The 22,697-nt window shown below is 44.3% G+C and overlaps 1 protein-coding gene across 1 annotated transcript in view; it reads right to left on the reverse strand.

Annotated features, from left to right (window-relative positions):
• Positions 1 to 22,697, reverse strand: part of FIRRM (FIGNL1 interacting regulator of recombination and mitosis) — a gene marked incomplete at both ends in the record, with an annotated part of 580,029 nt that overhangs the window by 488,516 nt on the left and 68,816 nt on the right. The window contains one exon of the mRNA XM_082265049.1: positions 4,151 to 4,235. Within this exon, the coding sequence (XP_082121175.1) occupies positions 4,151 to 4,235 (85 nt within the window). The remainder of the gene's footprint in view (positions 1 to 4,150; positions 4,236 to 22,697) is intronic.

Genomic DNA, 22,697 nt, shown 5'->3' on the forward strand with positions numbered 1-22,697 from the left:
TGGGCTGTCCCTGCAGGCATAACCCCACACACTCTGCTACAGCATCTAGTTTCATTGCGAGCAGTGTTTAGAAGACAAAAAACCCCATTCACTCAGAAGTAGAGGGGCTTCTTTCCGGGACCTTGGACTTACTTGATCAGGACAAATGGGTTCACAAACTGATCCGATCAGGGTACAAGATCGAATTCTGGTCTCGTCCGGACAGATTCTTCCTGTCCATTCTGCGCCTATCTCCAGACCGATTAAGGAATCTACGAGAGGCAGTACAATATCTGCTGTCGCAAGGGGTGATTGTGCCAGTTCCCTTTCAGGCTCGTTTTCAGGGGTTTTATTCAAACCGGTTTACTGTGACCAGAAAAGAAGGCAAAGTGCATCCAATTCTGGACCTCAAGGTTCTGAATCGCTTAGTGCTGGTACAGAAGTTTTGCATGGAATCCATTTGAACGGTAGTGACATCACCACAGCAGGGAGACTTTTTGGCCTCCATAGATATCAAGGACACATATCTACAAATCCCTATCTATGCTGCTCCGCAACGGTTCCTTCACTTTGCCGTAGCAGAAGAGCATTATCAATTTGTAACGTTACCCTTTGGTCTCGCCTCCGTTCCCAGGGTGTTTACCAAAGTATTTGCCCTGGTGTTTGCTTTGTTGCGCCAACAGGGAATTGCGGTACTGGGGTATCTGGATGATCTCCTATTGAGAGCAGACTATCATTCAGTCCTGATGAGCAACCTGACGATCACTGTCCACTCCCTGCTGAAGTTGGGGTGGAACATCAATTTCAAGAAGTCCGCCCTGATACCTTCCTTGAGACTGGATTATCTGTGCCCGACTCTGGATTTAGCTTTAGCAAGGGTCTTAACCCCCCCCCCCCCCCAGACAAGCTGCAGAAGTGGCAGGGGGAGATCCGGTGGTTGTTGGCAAAAAATCTATCCTCTCTACCTACTTGCATACCTTGGGTCTGATGGTGTCAACGGGAGGGGGCCCGCGTCAACCCCGAGTCCGCCAGAGGATTGGGGGGACAGTATTACTCACCATACCACAGTACCAGGTGGGCGCCACTTCAAACAGTCCACCTCCCACCAAGGGTGGGGGTGCTGCCAGCTAGGGGGTATGCTGCGACTCAGGGGGTTCCAGGTCGATCGCATCCCAGGGAGACTTGTCAATTCGCAGGCTCATCCCCATCCATCGGGGCTCTGTCGTGGCGAGGCCTAGTTCTGGACTATAACCTGCTCACGCTCACTGGACAGGCTGGGAGACGATAAGGATCTAGAATAGCCAATCCGAAACCACAAATTTCACTATTAATAGCCAAGACCGAAGTCCCAGCAGGGAACTAGGTCCTATTCCTAAACTAGGCAGAAACAAACTAAATGCTGTAGCAGAGTGTGTGGGGTTATGCCTGCCCACATGACAGCCCACATAGGTGTGGTAAAGCTTTTCCCTGCCTAGTGTCCTATTCTTGATGGGAGGAGCATAAGCCAATGGTCTAAAGAAGATATGCAGCTGTGTCGGTCGATGAACGATAGAGAAATGGCGATGACTCATTGACCTAGAAATTTCACAAAGCTTGAAAATTGTATAACAGAAAGCAAAGAGGAGGCAGAGATTTAAACTCTAACTTGTAGTCCCTAGATGCCAAATTTTGCACCCATGCATTGGAAATGCTATTCGTCCAGGTGTCCGCAAATGCCAAAAGATGTCCTTTGGAAAGTAGGGGCCTCCCTTCACTGCAAGGAGGACTTGGAAGCCCAGGATTCATCCTTGAACTGGGTCCCAGATTTTGGCCTAGGTGTGAAAGGAACTTGCCTTGCCTTTAGAGGTAGAATTAGCAGAATAGGGGGGTCAGGTTTCTTTTATTGATGTAAAAACTTACTTTTACCGCTATTTTTTAGCCAGAGAGTTCCCTAAAAATAAGTCAGGAGACTCATTCTGGAAATGAGACAGACAATGTCCACTAACCCACAAGTGCAGCAGGCATAAACTCCACTGACTGACTGCTCAAGGATAGCATTGGGTTCCTTAGGATTAATGGCAAAATCTCTCACTCTGAAAGGCAGGAAGAGGCAGTGAGAGTGTGTGTGTAACCTAGGAATGAAAGGGGGGGGGGGGTCGTGCATAGCACAAGTTTGTGTGAAACACATCAACAGCAGCTACTTTGTGTCTTATGTGTTATCTGCTCTTGAAGATCATACAATACATGGTTCATACAGATCGACAATGATGTGCGGCTGGATATATCCTTTACTGAAGCCAAGACATAGAATTTACAGGCAAGTCAAAATTCCTCTGGTCCTAATTGTACAGGAAATAGGCAATGTATTCATAGACACTAGAATGTCCCTTAAGAAATAGATAAGTGGAGTGGGTAACAGCTAGAAAAACAGAACTGTGCTAATAGGCCCAACAAGAAGGGACAATAGATTTAACTTCAGTGTGCCTCTGCAAGAACCTTGTGGCCGAAAGCTGCATCTGCAGAAGACTGGACATCCATCTGGTAGAACTTTGAAAAGGTATGAACAGAGGACTAGGTGGTAGCCTTACAAAGCTGAGCTACAGAGGCCTGTGCCAGAATGGCAAGAAAAACTCTAAATGATCTGGGCCGCAGAAGATTTGTCCTCGACAGTGTAAGCTCTAGCAATTAGATTTCCTATCCATTAAACGATGGTGCACTTACAAGCAGTGTGCCCCTTATGAGGTCCTGAGAACAGAACAAATAAGGAATCGGTCTTCCTGGTTGAAGCTGTTGCATTGATGTAGACTCTTAAAGTATACCTAAAAATCAAAAACTGTTTTTTTAGTTTTGGATAGAGTGGAGAGGGATGAGAACCCCTGTCAGTCTGTTTTTTGCTGTCTGTGCCCCTAAGGAGATTCAGCCTCTGCATCTGTCCTGTTTACCATTACCACTGAAAGTTAAAAAAAATAAATAAAAAAAAATCCCAGATTTTGGGTTCCAATCTTCCAATTGGGACACTAGTTCTGGTGACCTGGGGGTCCCCAAGAGATTCCCTTAATTTGCAGGGATTTGCTCTCAGTTCCTGTTTGTCTATGGGATAAGAAGTAAAGGAAAATCTCCAAAATAGGACACAGATGATCTCAAAAGGGGTTATAACACTCCCTTGCTCTATGGAAAATAATAAAAAAAAAAAAAAAAAAAAAAAGCATTGTGGCTATAGTTTAATGTTTAGGCTCTGACTATGTCACAGCAGAGCATAAAGATGGAAGGACAAGGTCTTCACTGAATGTGGAAAGACTGACCACCTTAGAACAAAAAGGATGGTCTTGGGCATAAGACTGGCCCCTTACAAGAGAGAGCTGCTAACTTGGAGACAAATCTCATAGACATGATAGCTACCAAAAATGCCACTTTGCAATTGAGGACATCTAAGAAAATATCCCTGATGGGTTCAAAGGGCAGAGATAACCAAGCTGCAAAAGGGGCATGATGAAAAATACAACCTGAATAAAGGTTTTGACAAGTGAGAGCAAAAGCCAGAGGCTTTTGAAAAACAATGGGCAAGGTTGAAACCTTTCCTTTCAGAGTTCTTAAAGCAAAGTGATGGTTAAAACCTGATTGTAGAAAGGCCACAATGCAAGGCACAGAGTAATTTCTGGGATTGAAGTGCCTGTGATCAAACCAGACAAAGAAGGATTTCCCCAGGTACAACAGTAGAAGTGGCATTTTTTGCTTTCAGCGAGGTAGGAATGACAGACTCCAAGACCCCTCTGTAAACAGGTTTGCTTTTATACGAAGAGAAAAGGATGTTTAAACCGCCTAGGAAAAAAATTGAAGTAGAATAAGAATGTAAGGGGTTATACTAACTGGACATATGCTTTTTGGGTTTAAATTCTCCTAAAGGCAGAAGTATAACCCAATGTTCTACTGAATCCTACTTTTTCTGTGTCTTTTGATGAACAATTAAGAAATCAAGGTTTATGTAGCTAAAGAAAAAAAAAAGTAACAGTAAAAAGTTGGGTAAATGCATCATTAACACTATTTAACATGCTTATAATGACTATTTACAATGAGAAAAGTAAAAACATATGCAAGTCTAATATTTTATTAGAAGCTAAAGAATAAAATATTTCAAACAGACATAGGTTTGGTACATTTATTATAGAGAATAAACCAATGTGTGTTTACTCACTTGATGATGAATTTCCATGTGTTTGCATGTAGCGCATGATCCATTTTAGACACAATAGTGCAAATATCTAAAAATGTATGTAGTACTGTGTAAAAAGAAAAAAAGCTGTAAAAATCCTAGGAAATGATGAAGAACAAGGTAAAAGTTAAACTCTACAGTACAACCTATTACTGAACCCTCTTTACCTATACTATATATTTTACAAATTGCTGGATTTTGACAGAGTTAACCACTTCCGGACCGCCCACCGTGTTGGTACTTTGCCATTAAATACCGGGATTAAGGCAGCAGAAAGCTGCCATAACCTCTGTATTTTATTTATTTTTTACACAGCTAGCGATCCGGAATCTGATAAAAAGTGGTCCCGGTGGTGGATTCCCCACAGGATCCCTTTTATGGGCAGTGGGAGAGGTACCCCCCACTTCCCAGTTGTTTTCCCCGCTTACCAGAGCCATTAGTAGCGTGAAAAATCTGATTCTCTGCACGAATGGGCAGGAAGTAGAGTGAGCATGATGATCCCCACTCGACTCTATGCCCCTCGAGGACTGGAGCGACGTCAAACATCACTTCCGCCCAACAGCCTTAAAGGGACAATTTTTCTAAAGCAAAAGTAAAATTACTTTTTTTTTTGCTTTTAAGTGTAAGTGAGAGATCTGAGGTCTTTTTGACCTCAGATCTCTCATTAAAGAGCACCTGTCATGCTTATTTTTATTACAAGGGATTAAGATGTTTACATTCCTTGTAAAAGGAATAAAAGTAATTACATTTTTTTTTTTTTTAAAGGGACAGTGTAAAAATAAAAAAAGAAAATTAAGAAAAAAAAAAAAAATTGAAGGCGCCCCGTCTCTCCGAGCTTGCAAACTTAAGGCATGCCCACATATGTAAATGGTGTTAAAACCCCATCTGAGTTATCACAGCAATCGGTCGAGCGAGAGCAATAAATCTAGCACAAGACCTCCTCTGTAATTCTAAACAGGTAACCTGTAATACATTTTAAAGCGTCGCCTATAGAGATTTTTAAGTATTGTAGTTTTTCGCCATTCCATTGAGCATGCGCAATGTGTTCAAAACCTACTGCATTTTGCACACAGGTGGTCAAGAACACAGGTCGCTCAGAACAGGCACCATTCAGCATTCGCTTTGTATTTTCTCAATGACTGTAAAGATTTCCCTGACTGAGGTAGAGAGGCAGCATAGTGACATAATGCTCTCCACCTTGTCCAATCAGATAATGCTTTTCACTCAATGAGAAAAAGAAAAGCATTCTCTAAATGGCACTAGTGTCTAGTAGCTTACCTCCTGTGTTCATAATGCACCTGGGCTGCCACTTCACGCTGGACCAATGTAAATACGTAAAAAATATCTATACCTGGAATTCTTAAAAATATTTATATTAAAACTCTGATCCCCATTTTATTTTTAAGGTAAACTTGTATCCAGACTATCCACATTAAACCCTTGATGACAACCAGACACACATGCGGCCGCTCAGTGGGTGGGCCTTAACGCCGAGCACTCATATGGGCGGCCCTGTTAAAACGACTACCCTGCTGAGAGCGCACTCCCAGCACTTTAGCCGTTGTGTCCCAGAAAGCTACAGATGCATACTAGCGAACAGGAGCTTTATGATCATGTGACTGTGGGAAGGGGTTAATGCATTAGGTTAGGTTCACACTTGATGGTTTCCGAGATAATGCAATTTTAGCTGAATGTGATGGTAAGTATAATTTTTGCCATAACCACGATGCTTTGCTTGGCATGCGTACTACCCCCTCTGAATGCCCTTTTAGACAAAGAGGGGCAGTAAATCCACATCTCCAGCGCCCGTTTTTATGGGCTGCAATAGTGCAGCGGGCAATCTAACACTAACAGACACTGAGGGAAACAACTGCCACTGACATCACCAGTGGTAATAATAAAATATATAAAATCAACTAAAAATCCTGGAGCTCCATGTCGAAGATATATGTGCCAGGAACACTAGCACTGTAATATCCACTTGACTTCACGAAGATTTACCCTCCTTTAAACCCATTTTTTGCTTTTTGGCACTACGTTACTTTAACTGACAACTGCGCAGTCATGCAACACTGAACTCAAATGAAATTTAAATCACTTTTTTTTTCACAAATAGCTTTCACCAGAGCTTTCTTCTGGTAGTATTTGATCATCACTGGGTTTTTTTTATTTTTTTCGCTATAAACAAACAAAAAAAAAAAAAAAAAGATTTTTGTAAGATCTTACCGTAAAATCTTTTTCTCTGATGTCCATCAACAGACGCAGCCTTATCTTCATGAGCTCAGTGGGTTATGCTGCCACCTGCAGGAGTAGTCTAGGCAGTATGTTAGTACCAAGCTTTTATACACGCCCATGGGGCTGTCCCTCAAGGCATAACCCCCACTGCCACAGCCTAGCACATCAGTTTAGTTGCAAGCAGTGAAGACAAAGGAACCATCCCCAATCAGTGGGGCGGGTGCTGCGTCTGTCGATGGACATCATAGAAAAAGATTTTACGGTAAGATCTTAGAAAAATCTTATTTTCTCTTTTGTCCATCGACAAACACAGCCTCATCTTCATGAGCGGAGTGGGACGTCCGAAAGTACAGGCACGAGGGGTGGGAAAAACGCAACCAGACAGTAACGTCAACTCCAAGATGCTAAACATAGCCAACCGGGCAACATGGAGATCAACCAAACAGGAGCTCACCTGGGCAAAAGACCCGAAGAAAAGAATAAAAAACATTCTATTTTAAAACAGCAGCCTACAAAACCTTGCGCTCAAAAGAGGCATCCGAAGAGGCCAACAAATCCACCTTGTAAAATTTGGTAAAGGTATGCACAGACAACCAAGACGCTGCCTTACAAACTTGTATAACAGAGGCCTGGTGGCGAAAAGCCCAAGAGGCTCTCAGCGCTCTAGTAGAGTGCGCCTTTACAGGGAAAGGAGGAACCTGGCCCTTGAGTGAATAAGCCTGAACAACCGTCTGCATGATCCATCTCAAAATGGTAGCAGCCAAACCTTTGCGAGGACCGTCCGGAAAGGACAAAGATTCCGACTTCCTGAAGGACTCAGTAACCGTCAGATAAACCCTTATCACCCGAACCACATCCAGAAAGTGCAAGGAAACTTCTTCGGGATGTTAAGACTGAGGACATAAGAAAGGCAACATAATGTCTTCATTCAGGTGAATATCCGACACCACCTTAGGAAGAAAAGACGGATTAGGTCGGAGGACCACTTTATCCCTGTCGACCACCAGGTGAAAGGACAGGACAGCGCCGCCAACTCAGAGACTCTGCAAGCAGAAGTGATAGCCACTAGGAAGGCAACCTTCTGTGACAAATAAGGCTAAGAAATCTCCCTAATATTCTCAAAAGGAAGCTTTTGAAGAACAGACAAAAACTAATTAAGATCCCACGGCGGTAATGGGGATCTCCACGGAGGAGCCAGATGATGCACCCCCTGAATGAAAGTGCGAATCAAACTATTAGTAGCCAATGGCTGTTGGAAGTAAATAGCCAAGGCCTACACCTGGCCCTTGATAGTGCCCAACGCCAAGCGCTGCTCAACCCTTTTGTAAAAAAAGCCAAAACCCTAGCTATAGAGAACAAGCGAGGGTGCAGCTGCAGCGATTCACACCATGAAATGTACAATTTTCACGTACGATGATAGATCTTCCTAGATGTCGACTTCCTGGCCTTGGGAAGGAATCACTGAATCAGAGAGACCTCAATCCCTCAACATCTTGCTTTCAACAACCAAGCCGTTAAGGCCAGCGACCGTAAAGCAGGATGGAAGATTGGTCCTTGAGATAGAAAGTCTTCCCGCAGAGGAAGACGCCATGGAGGAGCCACAACCATTTTTACCAGTTCTGCGTACCAAGACCGCCGAGGTCAGTTTAGTGCCACCAGAACGACCAGAATGCCTTCGATTGCTACCCTGCGAAGAAACCTCGGCAGGAGAACGAGCTGAGGGAAGGCATTTATCAGGCGATACTGACTCCAAGGAGCCACCAGAGCGTCTGTGGCGTCGGCCAGAGGATCCCGAGACCTGGCCACAAACCTCTGAACTTTCCTGTTGAGGTGAGACGCAAACAAGTCTACCATCTGGAGTCCCCCCCCATGCACACAGGAGATGAAACACTTCCGGTTGCAGGGACCACTCCCCTGATGACTCAGGTAATCCGCCTGCCAATACTCCACACCCGGGATGTGGACTGTGGAAAGAGCCAGACCATTGTGTTCCGCCCACATTAGAATCTCCACCACCTCCTTGGCCGCCAGGGCACTTCTGGTGCCCCCTTGATGATTGATGTAAGCCATGGCCGTGGCATTGTCTGACTGGACCCGAACTGGAGGGCCACATACCCGACTCATCCAGGGAAGCAGGCAGAGCTTTTTCGCTCTCAGCTCACGAATATTGATCAGCAAGGAAGATCTTTCATCCCCCAATCCCCTGGGCACAGAACTTCTTCATCACTCAACTCCAGCCTGACAGGCTGGCATCCGTGGTGACCACTGTCCAAAACACGGGCGAAAAGGACTTGCCTTGGCACAGGACAGGTGACTGGAGCCACCAAGAGAGAGCCGACTTTGTGAGATGGCTCAACCAAATCTTCTGGTCCAGTGACCGAGGATCTCTGTTTCATTTTCACAGAATCTCTTCCTACAACTGTCTCGTATGAGCCTGAGCAAACGGGAACAATTCGAAGGTCGAGGCCCGCAAGGAGGACTGATCGGCCTCCATCAGCAACTGGACTGCCCTTTGCAACGTCTGAAGCTTGTCCAAGGGAAGGAAGACCCTCGCCAGAGCAGAGTCGAGGATCAGCCCCAGATAAGTGACCCGCACGGACGGTGTCAGGGCAGATTTAGGGACATTGATCGTCCATCTGAATTCTTGAAGGGTCTGAATGATGATAGAAACGTTGTCCAGCAGATCCGAATGGGAGAATGCTCGCAACAGGAGATCATCCAGATATCCCACAATGGAGATACCTCGCCGACGTAACAAGGCCAGCAAGGGGCCTAGGACCTTGGTAAAAACTCTGGGAGCTGAGACAAGACCAAAGGGTAACGCCACAAATTGAAAGTGCTCCTCTGCCCCCGCAAAGCAGAGAAATCGCTGATGTCCTTCGAATATGGGGACCTGGAGAAACGCATCTTTGAGAATGATGGAAGCAAGAAAATTCCCCTGATTCAAAGATGCCACCACCGACTGAATGGACTCCATTCCAAACTTCTGCGCCCGTACAAAGCAGTTCAGAGCCTTGAGGTCTTTTCAGGGCACATTGAACAGGTTTAAATACAAACCTTGAGAACGTTAATGCTTAGGAACTGGCACACTCATCCCTTGAGCCAGGAGATCTAGCACAGCCTCCCACAGAACCTTCAAATGCTCTAGAGACAGGTTAGGATTCGACTGAAAGAACCGGTCCCCTGGCCAGGACCAGAATTTGATCTGGTACCCGGAGCAAACCAGTTTGCGAACCCAATTGTCCTGAATGAAGGAAATCCAGGGTTCCTGGAGAAGCGCAGATGTTCCCCCACCCCTTAAGACGGGTAAGGGCGCCCCTTCATGCTGAAGAGGACTTGTCTGCAGCACCGGACTGACCGGCCTTGGGCTTGCCCCAGGGCTTCTTAGTTCCTCCAGAAGTTCTAGTACGGGGAGTCTTACCCTCGGACGATTGAGGAAGAAGAGTACTCTTCCCGCCAGTCAGGCCCTTGATTAACTCATCCAATAAGTAGCTAAACAACCGTTCCCCCAGAAAGGGGAGATCAGCTAAGGCTTTCTTAGAAGCTTGGTTAGCCGACCAGCTCTTCAACCAAACCAAGCGGCACAAAACAAGGCCCACAGCCGAAACCCTGGCCACCAGGGGAGCCGCATCACACAGGAACACCAGAGCTTGGATCCCCTGGTCCAACAGTACCAGCTGTTCCAGAGGAACAGTCTCTGGGTCCAAGGACTCCCGCAAACCCTTAATCCATTCCATCACCGTCTGTGAGACTAACACAGACACAAAAAACAGTTTTAGAATGGAACCCGCTAGCACTTGAAGATGGCGAGAAAGGGATTCCACCCACCTGTCCACTGGATCAATAAAAACTGGGGAATCCTCCATAGGCACAAGGGTAAATTTGTTCAATCTGGAAACAGGATGGACCACTTTAGGTGGCACGGTCCAACGGTTGGAAATCTTTCCAGCAAAAGGGTACCGGCGTTTAAAGCGTTTAGTCACCACTAACAGGAGCTTAACGCGCCGCTATTGCTCATTCACAATATCTGGAAAGGTGACGGGACAAGGGGAAACCCTGTCAGCTTTTGGAGACTTCTGAGAGCCAAAAGCCACCCGCGTCCCTGCCGGTGTGGGCTTATCAGCCAATTTTAAAGTAACCCGCACTGAAATAATCAGGGCTTCCACTAAAGGTCCTCTTCACCATCTGACTGCAAGGAAAGGGACCCCTGACGTAGGGGGGCGTCTGGGGCGACCCCATGAGCCTCTGAATCAGAGGACACCCCCACAAAAGGAGAAGGCAGCGGCCGTTTTTGGCTATCAACCTTTTTTCATGACTAAATCAACTTTAGTCGCCAGGCTTTCCAGGGCTGCCGAAATCGTGGCCAGCGACTGCGATCCAGACTGTCCGGGAGTCGCACAGAGTGGGTCTGAGGGTGATTTTACAGTTTGGGACTCCATAATGCAAAACTGTCGCTTTAAGAGTGCCGATCGCGGTATCCACCACTGATCGCCGCGGTCTGCAGGGAACCCCTGTAAACCAAACTGACAGCAGAAAGTGCAAGGATATGCCCGCAGGGACCCCAAGTACTGTACCGGCCTCCAGGATCTCCCACAGCAAGGAGAGAAAGGCAGGATGTGACCTCGGCTCAGCAGCAGGAAATGACTGCACAGGAAGTGGTGTCGCCAGAATAAGGTTACACTGCTGAGCATAGCACCAGGGCTACACATAGATGATGCCCATACAAAACAATAGGAAGCTACAGGGAAATTGGCTGCCCCATACCAGTCTATGGGGGAAAAAAAAAAAAAAATCACATTGCCCACAGCAAACCATAAGGCTAGGGACCAACACATGAAGGCCTCAAGAACCACAACAGGGACAAGAAAGCCCAAGGTACCATGTCCAGCCCCCCCCCCCCCCCCCCCCAGAGCGCCAGAACACTCCAGACACACAGCCACCGCAGGGACAGGGATAGGGTGAAGGAAGTACACACAGATCGGGCACCGGGCAGGCCAGGGGGATCTTTTGGGAGGCACAAATTCCATTATCCCTAGGAGAGGGCCCACATCCCCCCAAGGTCAGCAGGAGCAAAGGGGGTACATTTACTCACCATCCCATCGACCGGGTGGGCTCCGGTCCGGGCAGACTGCCTCCCACCCGAAGTGGGGGTACTGCCAGCCGAGGGGTATGCTGCGACTCAGGGCGTTCCAGGTCGTCGCATCCCGGCTAGGCATTGGCTCGCAGGCTCGTCCTCCTCCGGAAAAGGGGGACCGTCATGGCTAGGCCTAGGTCGGGACTATAACCTGCTCACGCTCATAGGCCAGACTGGGGGGACCATAAGGATCTAGATTATCCAGTGCGAAGCCCCTGCCAGCATCGTTAAATCACCAGGAAAATACTTCCCTGAAAACTAGCTAGCAAGTGAGTAAAGGGAAATAAAAAGGAAAATAGTCTCAAAAGAAATAAACTGAGACCAGAGTCCCAGCAGGAAACCTAGGTCCTACTCGGAGGCAGAAACAAAGTGATGTGCTGGGCTGTGGCAGTGGGGGTTATGCCTGGAGGGACAGCCCCGTGGTCGTGTATATGTTAAAAGCTATGAACTAACGTACTGCCTAGACTACTCATGCAGGTGGCAGCATAAGCCACTCAGCTCATGATGATGAGGCTGCGTCTGTCGATGGACGATCGAGAAAAACTATATTTTTTACTCTCTGCTATAAAATATCCAATAACAAAATTTAAAAAAAAAAAAAAATGTCTTCATGAATTTAGGTCAATATGTATTCTGCTACATATTCCAATAAGCGTATATGGATTGGTTTACGCAAATGTTATAGCATCTACAGACTATGGTACAGAATATATTATGAGATTTTTATTCACAAGGTTTTTTTAAACAAGTTTTGGCGGCAATCAGCAACTTTTAGCTGGACTGCGATAGTATCGCGGGCAATCTGACACTTAGTAGGAACTAGTGACACCAATACAGTGATCGGTGCTAAAAATAGGCACTGACACTATACTAAATGACACTTGCTGGGAAGGGGTTAAACATCTAGGGCGATCAAAAGGTTAAATGTGTGCCTAACCAGTGTTTGGATATGTACTGTGAGGTGCTTTCACTAAGGGATTTGCTGGTTTGTAATCCCTGCTTTGCAGGGAAACAAAAACCAGCACATCTCCACTGATAGGACAGAGCTCTGTATTGTTTACATTGACAGAGCTCTGTCCTGCCTTCCTCCTCGCTGATCAGCCACTGCCAGCAGTCATCCACTGTATATTTACACACTGCTTAAAATAAATTACAGGAACACTTTGAAAAAATATCAAATCTCAATGGGTAAAAATATCATGCTGGATATCTATACTGATATGGACTGGGTAATGTGTTAGGAACGAAAGGATGCCACATCGTTTAATGTAAATGAAAAATTATTTGCCTACAGAGGGCTGAATTCAAAGACACCCCAAAAATCAACGTGAAAAAATAATGCAGCAGGCTAGTCCATTTTGCTGAAATTTCATTGCAGCAACTCAAAATGGTACTCAGTTTTTATGCCCCCCACATGCTTGTATGCATGCCTAACAACAGTAGGGCATGCTCCTTTTGAGACGACAGATGGTATCCTAGGGTATTTCCTCCCCAGATCTGGACCAGGGCATCACAGAGCTCCTGAACAGATTGAGGTGCAATCTGGTGGCAACAGATGGATCAAAACAATGTCTCAGAGGTGTTCTATTGGATTTAGGTCAGACGAGCATAGTAGCCATTTAATGGTATCAGTGCCTACATCTTCCAGGAGCTGGCTGCATACTCTCGCCACGAGGCCGGGCATTGTCATGCACCAAGAGTAACCCAGGACCCACTACACCAGTGTAGGGTCTGAGAATGGGTCCAAAGATTTCATCCAAATACCTAATGGCAGTCAGGGTGCCATTGTCTAGCCTGTAGAGGTCTGTGCATCCCTCCATGGATATGCCTCCCCAGACCATCACTGACCCACCACCAAACCGGTCATGCTGAACAATGTTACAGGCAGCAAAATGTTCTCCACAGCTTCTCCAGACCCTTTCACGTCTGTCACAGACCTGCTCTCATCTGTGAAAAGCACAGGGCGCCAGTGGCTGACCTGCCATTTCTGGTGTTCAAATGCTAATTGAGCTTCACGGTTGTGGGCCATGAGCACAGGGCCCTCCTGGAGGACGTGGGGCCCTCAGGTCACCCTCATGAAGTCTGTTTGGGATTGTTTGGTCAGAGACAATCACACTAGTGGCCTGCTGGAGGTCATTTTGTAGAGCTTTGGCAGTGCTTATCCTGTTCCTCCTTGAACAAAGGAGCAGATACTGGTCCTGCTGATGGGCTACGGACCTTCTTTGGCCCTGTCCAGCGCTCCTAGAATAAATGCCTGTCTCCTGGAATCTCCTCCATGCTCTTAAGACTGTGCTGGGAAACACAGCAAACTTCTGGCAATGGCCCATATTGATGTGCCATCCTGGAGGAGTTGAAATGCCTATGCAACTAGGGATGATTGAACGGTTCGGGTCGACCATCGGTTCGACCCGAACATTGGCTGTTCGAGGTTCGGCCGAATTTAGAACTTTTTGCCCAAAAAGTTCGGAATTCGGCAACCAGAACCAACCAAAATGCAATGGGACAGGAAATGGGCTTTAAAAGCCCATGATTGGACCAGAACCATTAGCAAAAGCCAATTGAGGGGGCAGGAGAATGCTATGAATGTGATTGGAGTGACTAGGGGGTCCATAGAACAATCATTAGTGAATACGCCCCCCAGTATATAAGATAGCCCCCGCCAAATTCCTAGCATTGTTATACAGGGACATGGAAGAGAGTGGAAGCAGTTCGTGGACTTCTGCTACAAAGTGTCATTTAGCATTTATTAGTGTGAGGAAAGGGATATCTAGTGTAGTTAGGGTGCTCTTTTACACTTTAGTTAGCTTTAATAATTTAGTTTCTTTAGGGAAACTGTTAAGTGCCAGGGTGACCGTAGTGCAGTGTAGGGTGAACTGACAGTGACTGCTATGGCAGGGTGACCAAACCCTTCCATATCAGGGTGACCGCTATAGAGAAAAGCTAGTTTCTCTGAAGTCACTTTCGCTGCAGTAATATGGCTTCGCCCCCGTCAGCTTGCTTTTTGGCTGCAGGCATCTATAGGGATTTTTTGAGCACATGTTTGGAGTCAGGCATGACATCTGAACATGTGTATAGGGGATATATACCCATGTATGTATATATACACCTGCACATATATAGGTGTGAAAGGAGCAGAAAAAAACTACTTGCGCTAATGAAATAATTAACACCAATATAGTTACGCTCCTATCACACCTATATATGTCTAAGTGTAAAATACATATAAGTATGTGTATATATACCACTATTCAAGCATATATTTCTGCTACTATCACACCTATATATGTCTAGGTGTATATATACATATAAGTATGTGTGTATATATACCTGTATACACAAGTTCAGATGTTTTTGCCTGCCTCCAAAGAACCCCAAAAAAATGCACAAAAAAACGCTAGCGCCAAAAAAAACGCCCAGGTGTGTTGTTGCAGGCATTTTTTGGGGGTTTTTGGAGGCAGGCAAAACAACTGAACTTGTGTATACGGGTATATATACACATACTTATATGTATATACACACCTAGACATATATAGGTGTGATAGTAGCAGAAATATATGCTTGCGCTAATGAAATCATTTACACAAATATGGTTACGCTCCTATAACACCTATATATGTCTAAGTGTAAAATACATATAAGTATGTGTGTGTATATACCACTATACACAAGTTCAGATGTTTTGCCTGCCTCCAAAAACCCCCAAAAAATGCCTGCAACAACACACCTGGGCGTTTTTTTTTTTGTTTTTTTTTTACGCTAGCGTTTTTTGGGCATTTTTTTGGGTTCTTTGGAGGCAGGCAAAACATCTGAACTTGTGTATAGTGGTATATATACCACTATACACAAGTTCAGATGTTTTTCCTGCCTTCAAAGAACCCAAAAAATACCCAAAAAAACGCTTGCTACTAAACCGGCAAGGTGTGAAAAGCGAGAAGCCACTAACCTGTTCTATAAGTGACCTAATACAAACTATCTTTTTTTATGGTTCTGGACATGCTACAGAGCAGAGCTGAAACTTCACAGGTACTCTTTTTAGACCCCCCAGATACTAAATCCAAAGAATTTTTTTTTTTTTCTTTTTCAATAATTGTCTCTCTATCAAAAATGACAATTTTTAAGAACTTTTTTTGTGTGATTTTGTGTCTGGGGGGTCTAAAAGGTGTACCTGTGAAGTTTCAGCTCTGTAGCATGTCCAGAACCATAAAAAAAAAAAAAAAAAAGATTGTTTGTATTAGGTCACTTCTAGAACTGGTTAGTGACTTCTCGCTTTTCACACCTTGCCGGTGTGAAATATATATAGTGGTATATATCACTATACACAAGTTCAGATGTTTTTCCTGCCTCCAAAGAACCCAAAAAAATGCCTGCTACTAAACCGGAAAGGTGTGAAAAGCGAGAAGCCACTAAACTGTTCTATAAGTGACCTAATACAAACGATTTTTTTTTTTTTTATGGTTCTGGACATGCTACAGAGCTGAAACCTCACAGGTACACTTTTTAGACCCCCCGGATGCTAAATCCAAAGAAATTTTTATTTTTTTTTTAATTTTTTCAATAATTGGCTCTCTATCAAAAATGACAATTTTTAAGAACTTTTTTTTGTGCGATTAATAGTCCCTGGGGTATGACCCAGAACCCTAGGCACTTTTTAGGGGTATTTATTTGGTTTTAGGGCTTCAAAATGGTGTTTTTTGATTACCGAAGTTCGGGTCCCATTGATTTCAATGGGGTTCTGAAATCCGGGCCGAACTTTCGGGAAGTTCGGATGTTCTGGCCGAACCGAACTTTTGAAAAGTTCGATCATCCCTATATGCAACCTCTAAAGGGTCCAGTTATCGCCTCATGCTACCAGTAGTGACACTGGCCCTAGCCAAATGCAAAACTAGCAAAAAAACAGTCAGAAAAGAGGTGTAGGGAATTTTTTTTTAGTGGCCTCCACCTGTAAAACCATTCTGTTTTGGAGGTTGTATCATTGTTGCCCATCTAGTGCCCCTGTTAATTTCATTAACACAAAAGCAGCTAAAACAACGTCCTCTGCTACTTAACTGACCAGATTAATATTCCAGAAGTTTAACTGACTTGATGCTATACTCCGATCAAAAAATTAAAGCGACACATTTTAAGCTATATATATATATATATATATATATATATACACATATACACACACACACACACACACACACACACACACACACACATGATTCTGCACAGTCGGCCCACACTGTAGCAGTAAAACTACAATGCACAGTCGGCAAGTGGACATCCTAAATACAAAAGATTTACCGGTAAATATAAAAATAGGTGCACTGTCCCTTTAAATACTCGTGATGCAAATCAAGTACAGTATATAATGGTTTACATACCACAAATAAAGTACATGAGTGTAAAATGAATAAAACGTATCAAAAATGACTAGAGATGCACTGATACCTTTTATTGGCGAGTGCGAGTACCAACACCTTTGGTCGAGTACGCGCCGATACCAAGTACTGATACTTTGCGTTATAATTTTGCGTCCATACAAAATGCATGGGTGCAAATCGCACTACAAGAATCACATGCAATTTGAACACGAATGCGGTGCGATTCCTGTCTGAATCACATGCGGTTTCCCCCACCGCTCCTGTGTGAATCCAGGCTTGTCATAATGATTTCAGCCTAAGTTCACACAGGAGCAGTGAGGGAAACCGCATGCAACAGGAATTGCACTGCATTCCTTTTCAAATTGCATGTGATTCTTCTTCATTTTGTATGGATGCAAATCATATTTTGGGGTGTTGTTGCATAGTCATTTTGATTACCGGTATTTTTTGATTTTGCACTGATGCACTTTATTTGTGGCTTGCAAATGACACAATTTGTATTACAAGTATTTAAAAGGGACAGCTCAACTATTTATGTATTTGAATCTTTTTTTTTTTTTTACTATATCTTTATTGTACTTCATGACACAGAGGGGGAGATTTACTAAAAACTTTGCCTGGTGCCCTGGCCGCTGGATATAGCTTGTAATGTTGCACTGGACCCTGTGCAATGATATATTGCCTTGCACGCCATTAGGGTGCTATACAGGTCCAGGGCAGTGATCCCCAGCTGGAGATTTAGGTTCCTGAAGGCTCTTAGTGGCAGAGGCACCATGATGGGTGAAGACCGGACCCTAAAGGGGTTCTGCAGCATGGACTGGTGAGTGCCCTGGAGTAGTCCCTGCTGGTACCCTATACCAGTGCCCCCCCCCCCCCCCCCCCAAGCACAGGTCAGGAAGGTGGCCTAGTGTAAGTTAATTTCTCTGAGGTGCATTTTTACATCTATAGTTTCCTGGCCCAGAGTGCTACATAGCTGTTGTGTGGTGTGCCATCTCAGTGGGACTACAGGTAACAGCAGACCAGCAGAGTATCCTTGTGGGGTGTAGTTAAGCTTTTCTGGTGGGACTACAGATAGCAGTGCATTCCTGGTGGGACTACAGGTCACAGTACAGCCTGCCTGGTGAATTACAGGTCATAGCATTCGCATCAGGAGGCCATGTCTCTGGGATGGCAGAGAGAAGGATGTAGGGAGGAACCTGGATGCAGTCCCCTGTGCAATGTATCACCTGGGTTTCAATTTGTTCCATGAGGCTCTGACTCTCTCCACCTAGTTGGTCTCTGCTACCTGAAGGGAACCTTGCTCCAATGCTTTGTGACCCTAATAATAGAGGAGGAACCCGTGGAGGATGGGGTAGAAGATGAAAATATTCCAGGATAAAGGGATGTAGAAAAACCCTCATCCAAGTATTCTACTCAGCTTCTAGAGTCCTAAACTGCAAAGGGGATAAGATTTGGATCATGGCGTCCTCCTTTAAAGGATGTTTTGTATGCAGACTAGACTTAAGCCCTGTACACAAGAGCCATATGCCGGGCCACATCAGTCGGTTAAATAAAAACAGGCCGACATTCGGCCCGTGTATATGGCAGCAGGTCTGACAGAAAAAAACAGAAGACGACCAGCAGCGGTCCAGCTCCCGATTAGCGCTCTTTGGATCGTTGGTACAGCGGCTAAAACTGGAGTGGACAGGTTTTTTTTTCATTCAACCCACTGAGTAAATGGACACAAATCGGTGTGTAGCAGGCTGTACACTGACAAGGTGTTTGTTCCGACAAAGGAGGTTCGATCAGCAATAACCATAGAGAGTGAGTTTACTAAAACAATGGATACGAATATAAAAACACACAAAGCATTCTTTTGCCAATCACAAGCCTCTGGCTCCAACCTAAAATTCTAGTCCCAATACCATAGTATGGAGGGGCATACAGAAATATCAAGTTATGATCAAGAAAGTGCTGCAGGAATTTATAATGGACACTTGGAGGGTTAAACATCCAAGTTGTAGAGATTACGCATATTACTTACATGCACATATCTTATTTAAGATTAGATTATATCCTATCTACTAGAATATCAGTGGTTGGATTCTTTAATAACAGGATTGATTAAAACTAGGAAGTGAAAAATATTTTTTCATGGAGACTAAATGGCTCCCTGTTGCAAGACTGTAAGGTTATGGAGAATATAGAGTCACAAATAGATGCAATATGTTCTCTCATATCCACTTGACCTCCAGAAGATTTACCCCCCTTCATGACCAGGCCACTTTTTGTGATATGGCATTGCGTTATTTACAGTTACTGACAGTTGCGCAGTCGTGCAACCAAATAAAATTTGTCCTCAATAAAAAATTATATTATATATATATATATATATATACACACACACATACATACACACACACACACACATATGCCGTGTAGCCGTGTATATATATATATATATATATATATATATATATATATATATATATATATATTGTTTCTGCTATAAAACACATCCAATAAAAAGAAAATCGAATTTCTTCATAAGTTTAGGCCAATATGTATTCTGCTACATATTTTTTTGTAATAAAATTCCCAATAAGCATATATTGATTGGTTTGCGCAAAAGTTATAGCATTTGCAAACTATGGGATATTTTTTATTTACTAGTAATGGCAATGGTTAGCGACTTATAGCGGGACTGCGATGTTGTCGCAGACAAATTGGACACTGATTTTTTTGGGGACCAGTGACACTAATACAGTGATCTGCCTTTGTTGTCTGTCTCTGTACCAAAGCATTGGTGGGTGCTGGCGGATCCGCCGCTCAGCTCCCGCTGTGTACAACCACACATATAATCAGAGCGGGAGCTGGTTGCCGGCAGAGCAGGTGCACGCCGCAGACCAGGAAGTGCAGGATCACGTACTAGGTACGTGATCCTGCGCAGCAGAGTAACCGTATATGCAAGTTATATGGTCGACAAGCAGTTAATGACCCATCAAATACTTGTGAAGCGCAAAGGGCATACTTTAGAGGCATTTAATAGCTATAGAAATGTGAAAAATGCTGTCATTCATACAAATGTCCAACATAAAGCAACTAACAGTGATATAACACATATTATATAAAACACAATCAAAAACAATCAAAAGTGGAGTCCATTTAATCAAGGATTAATGACTGTCTAAAAAGCAGCACCAGGTGGGCAGAAAGCCAAAGGAAAGGTGGATGTGGCTAAACAAAATGTTAAGTGAACCATCACGGCACCTCTTGGATCCCTCTCCCTATGGTGGAAAACTCACCACAATCCGCAGACAATCAAGCATTATACTTTAATCACCATTGGGCTGACAATCCTCCAGATTTAACCTTCCTCATATGCTCGGGCAGCGAGGGCTCAAACAGCAATAGCAGATAGTGACTCCAATATTTCCTTATGGGGATGACCCACATCCAACTGGACCCCTTACACTCATAATCATTACACGGAAGGCAGTGGACATATAAGTGAAAAAGGGACACATAGCGTAATTCTGTAACAGTTTAACAACTTGCCGACTGGGCCATAGCCGAATGACGGCTACAGTGCAGTCGGCTTATTCTGGGAGGGCGTACAATGACGTCCTCCCAGAATCACGCTCCCGCACGCATACGGAGCTGTCCGTGCTCGCCGAGTCCCGGGCGCATCACGGGTCGTGGTAAAGGGCCAATGACAGCGGCCCTTTAACACGTGATCGCTCCATCCAATGACAGAGTGATCACTTGTCAACAAACCGATGCATGTCCGGTTAATTTCTCTCCTCTCCTCGCACACTGTACACAACGATCAGTACAGTGTGCGAGAAGAGGAGAGAAACTGCATTTGCAGGCCTCCTCCATACCTCAACTGTGCCTCATCCACGCCACATCCATACCACCTCCTTGCCACATCCATGCCACCTTAGTGCTCATCCATGCCACATCAGTGCTCATACATGCTACATTGTTCATCCATGAAACGTCAGTGCTCATCAACGCCACGTCAGTGCTCATCTGTGCCATGTTAGTGCTCATCCATGCCACATCCATGCCACGTCAGTGCTCCTCCATGCCACGTTAGTGCTCATCCATGCCACATCAGTGCTCATCCGTGCCACATCCATGTCATGTCAGTGCTCATCCGTGCCACATCCATGCCATGTCAGTGCTCATCCGTGCCACATCCATGCCATGTCAGTGCTCATCCGTGCCACATCCATGCCATGTCAGTGTTCATCCGTGCCACATCCATGCCATGTCAGTGTTCATCCGTGCCACGTCAGTGCTCATCAGTGCCACATCAGTGCTTATTAGTGCCCTACAGTGCTTTACAAAATTGTAATGGGAAGTCAGGAAATGACAGTGCTCCCTGCATGTTGGGCCTCTGTATGTGGCTACGCTGTGGAAAAGTGTCAAACATGGGGTATCGCTATACTCAGGAGGAGTAGCAGAATGTATTTTGGGGTGTAATTTTTGCTATATACATTCTATGTGTTAGAAATATCTTATAAATGGACAACTTTGTGGGGGAAAAAAAATGCGTTTTCATTTTCATTCCACATTTTCCAAAAACTTGTGGAAAAAAAATGACATGTTCAAAAGACTCACTATGCCTCCTAGATTATGTCTTGGGGTGTTTGCTTTCCAAAATGGGGTCATTTGTGGGTAATTCCCTTGTCCTGGTGTTCCAGGGCCTTCAAAAGTGTGATTGGTTGTAAAGAAATGATATGTGTAATTTATGCCCCTAGAACACCTGACGGTGCTCCTTGCATGTTGGGCCTCTGTATGTGGCTATGTATGTAGTCTCACATATGTGGTATCGCCATACTCATACACTCAGGAGGAGTAGCAGAATGTATTTCGGGGTGTCATTTTTGCTATGTACATGCTATGTGTTAGAAATATCTTATAAACTGACAACTTTGTGTAAAAAAAAAAATGCGTTTTCATTTTCTTTCCACATTTTCCAAAAACTTGTGGAAAAAAATGACATGTTCAAAAGACTCATCATGCCTCATAGACTATACGTTGGGGTGTTTGCTTTCCAAAATGGGGTCATTTTGTGGGTAATTCCATTGTCCTGGTGCTCCAGGGCCTTCAAAAGTGTAATAGGTCGTTAGGAAATGATATGTGTAATTTATGCCCCTAGAACACCTGACGGTGCTCCTTGCATGTTGGGCCTCTGTATGTGGCCAGGCTGTGTAAAAGTCTCACACATGTGGTATTGCCATACTCAGGAGGAGTAGCAGAATGTGTTTTGGGGTGTAATTGCAAGTATGCATATACTGTGTGTGAGAAATAACTTGTTATGATCATTTTGTGTTAAAAAAATAAATAAATATTTCTTCATTTTCCCAAGAATTGTGGGAAAAATTACAACTTCAAAAAACTCACCATGCCTCTTACTAAATACCCTGGAATGTCTACTTTCCAAAAAGGGGTAATTTGGGGGGTATTTGTACTGTCCTGACATTTCAGGGCCTCAAGAAATGAGATAGGCCGTGGGTACATCAGGTGTGATTAGGTGTGATCAATTTTCAATGATTGGCACCATAGCTTGTAGACTCTATAACTTTCACACAAGCTAAATAATAACCACTAATTTGGGTTATTTTTACCAAAGATATGTAGTAGTATAAATTTTGGCCCAAATTTATGAAAAAAAATTACTTACTTGCAAAATTTTATAATCGAAACTAAAACCAAATGTTTTTTTTTTTTCAAAATTTTCACTTTTTTTTTTTTTTCACTTATATCGCAAAAAATGAAAAAAACAGTGGTGATTCAATACTAC

The sequence above is a fragment of the Pelophylax lessonae genome, assembly GCF_965119305.1.
Source record: "Pelophylax lessonae genome assembly, chromosome: 8".
Taxonomy (NCBI): Eukaryota; Metazoa; Chordata; class Amphibia; order Anura; family Ranidae; genus Pelophylax; species Pelophylax lessonae.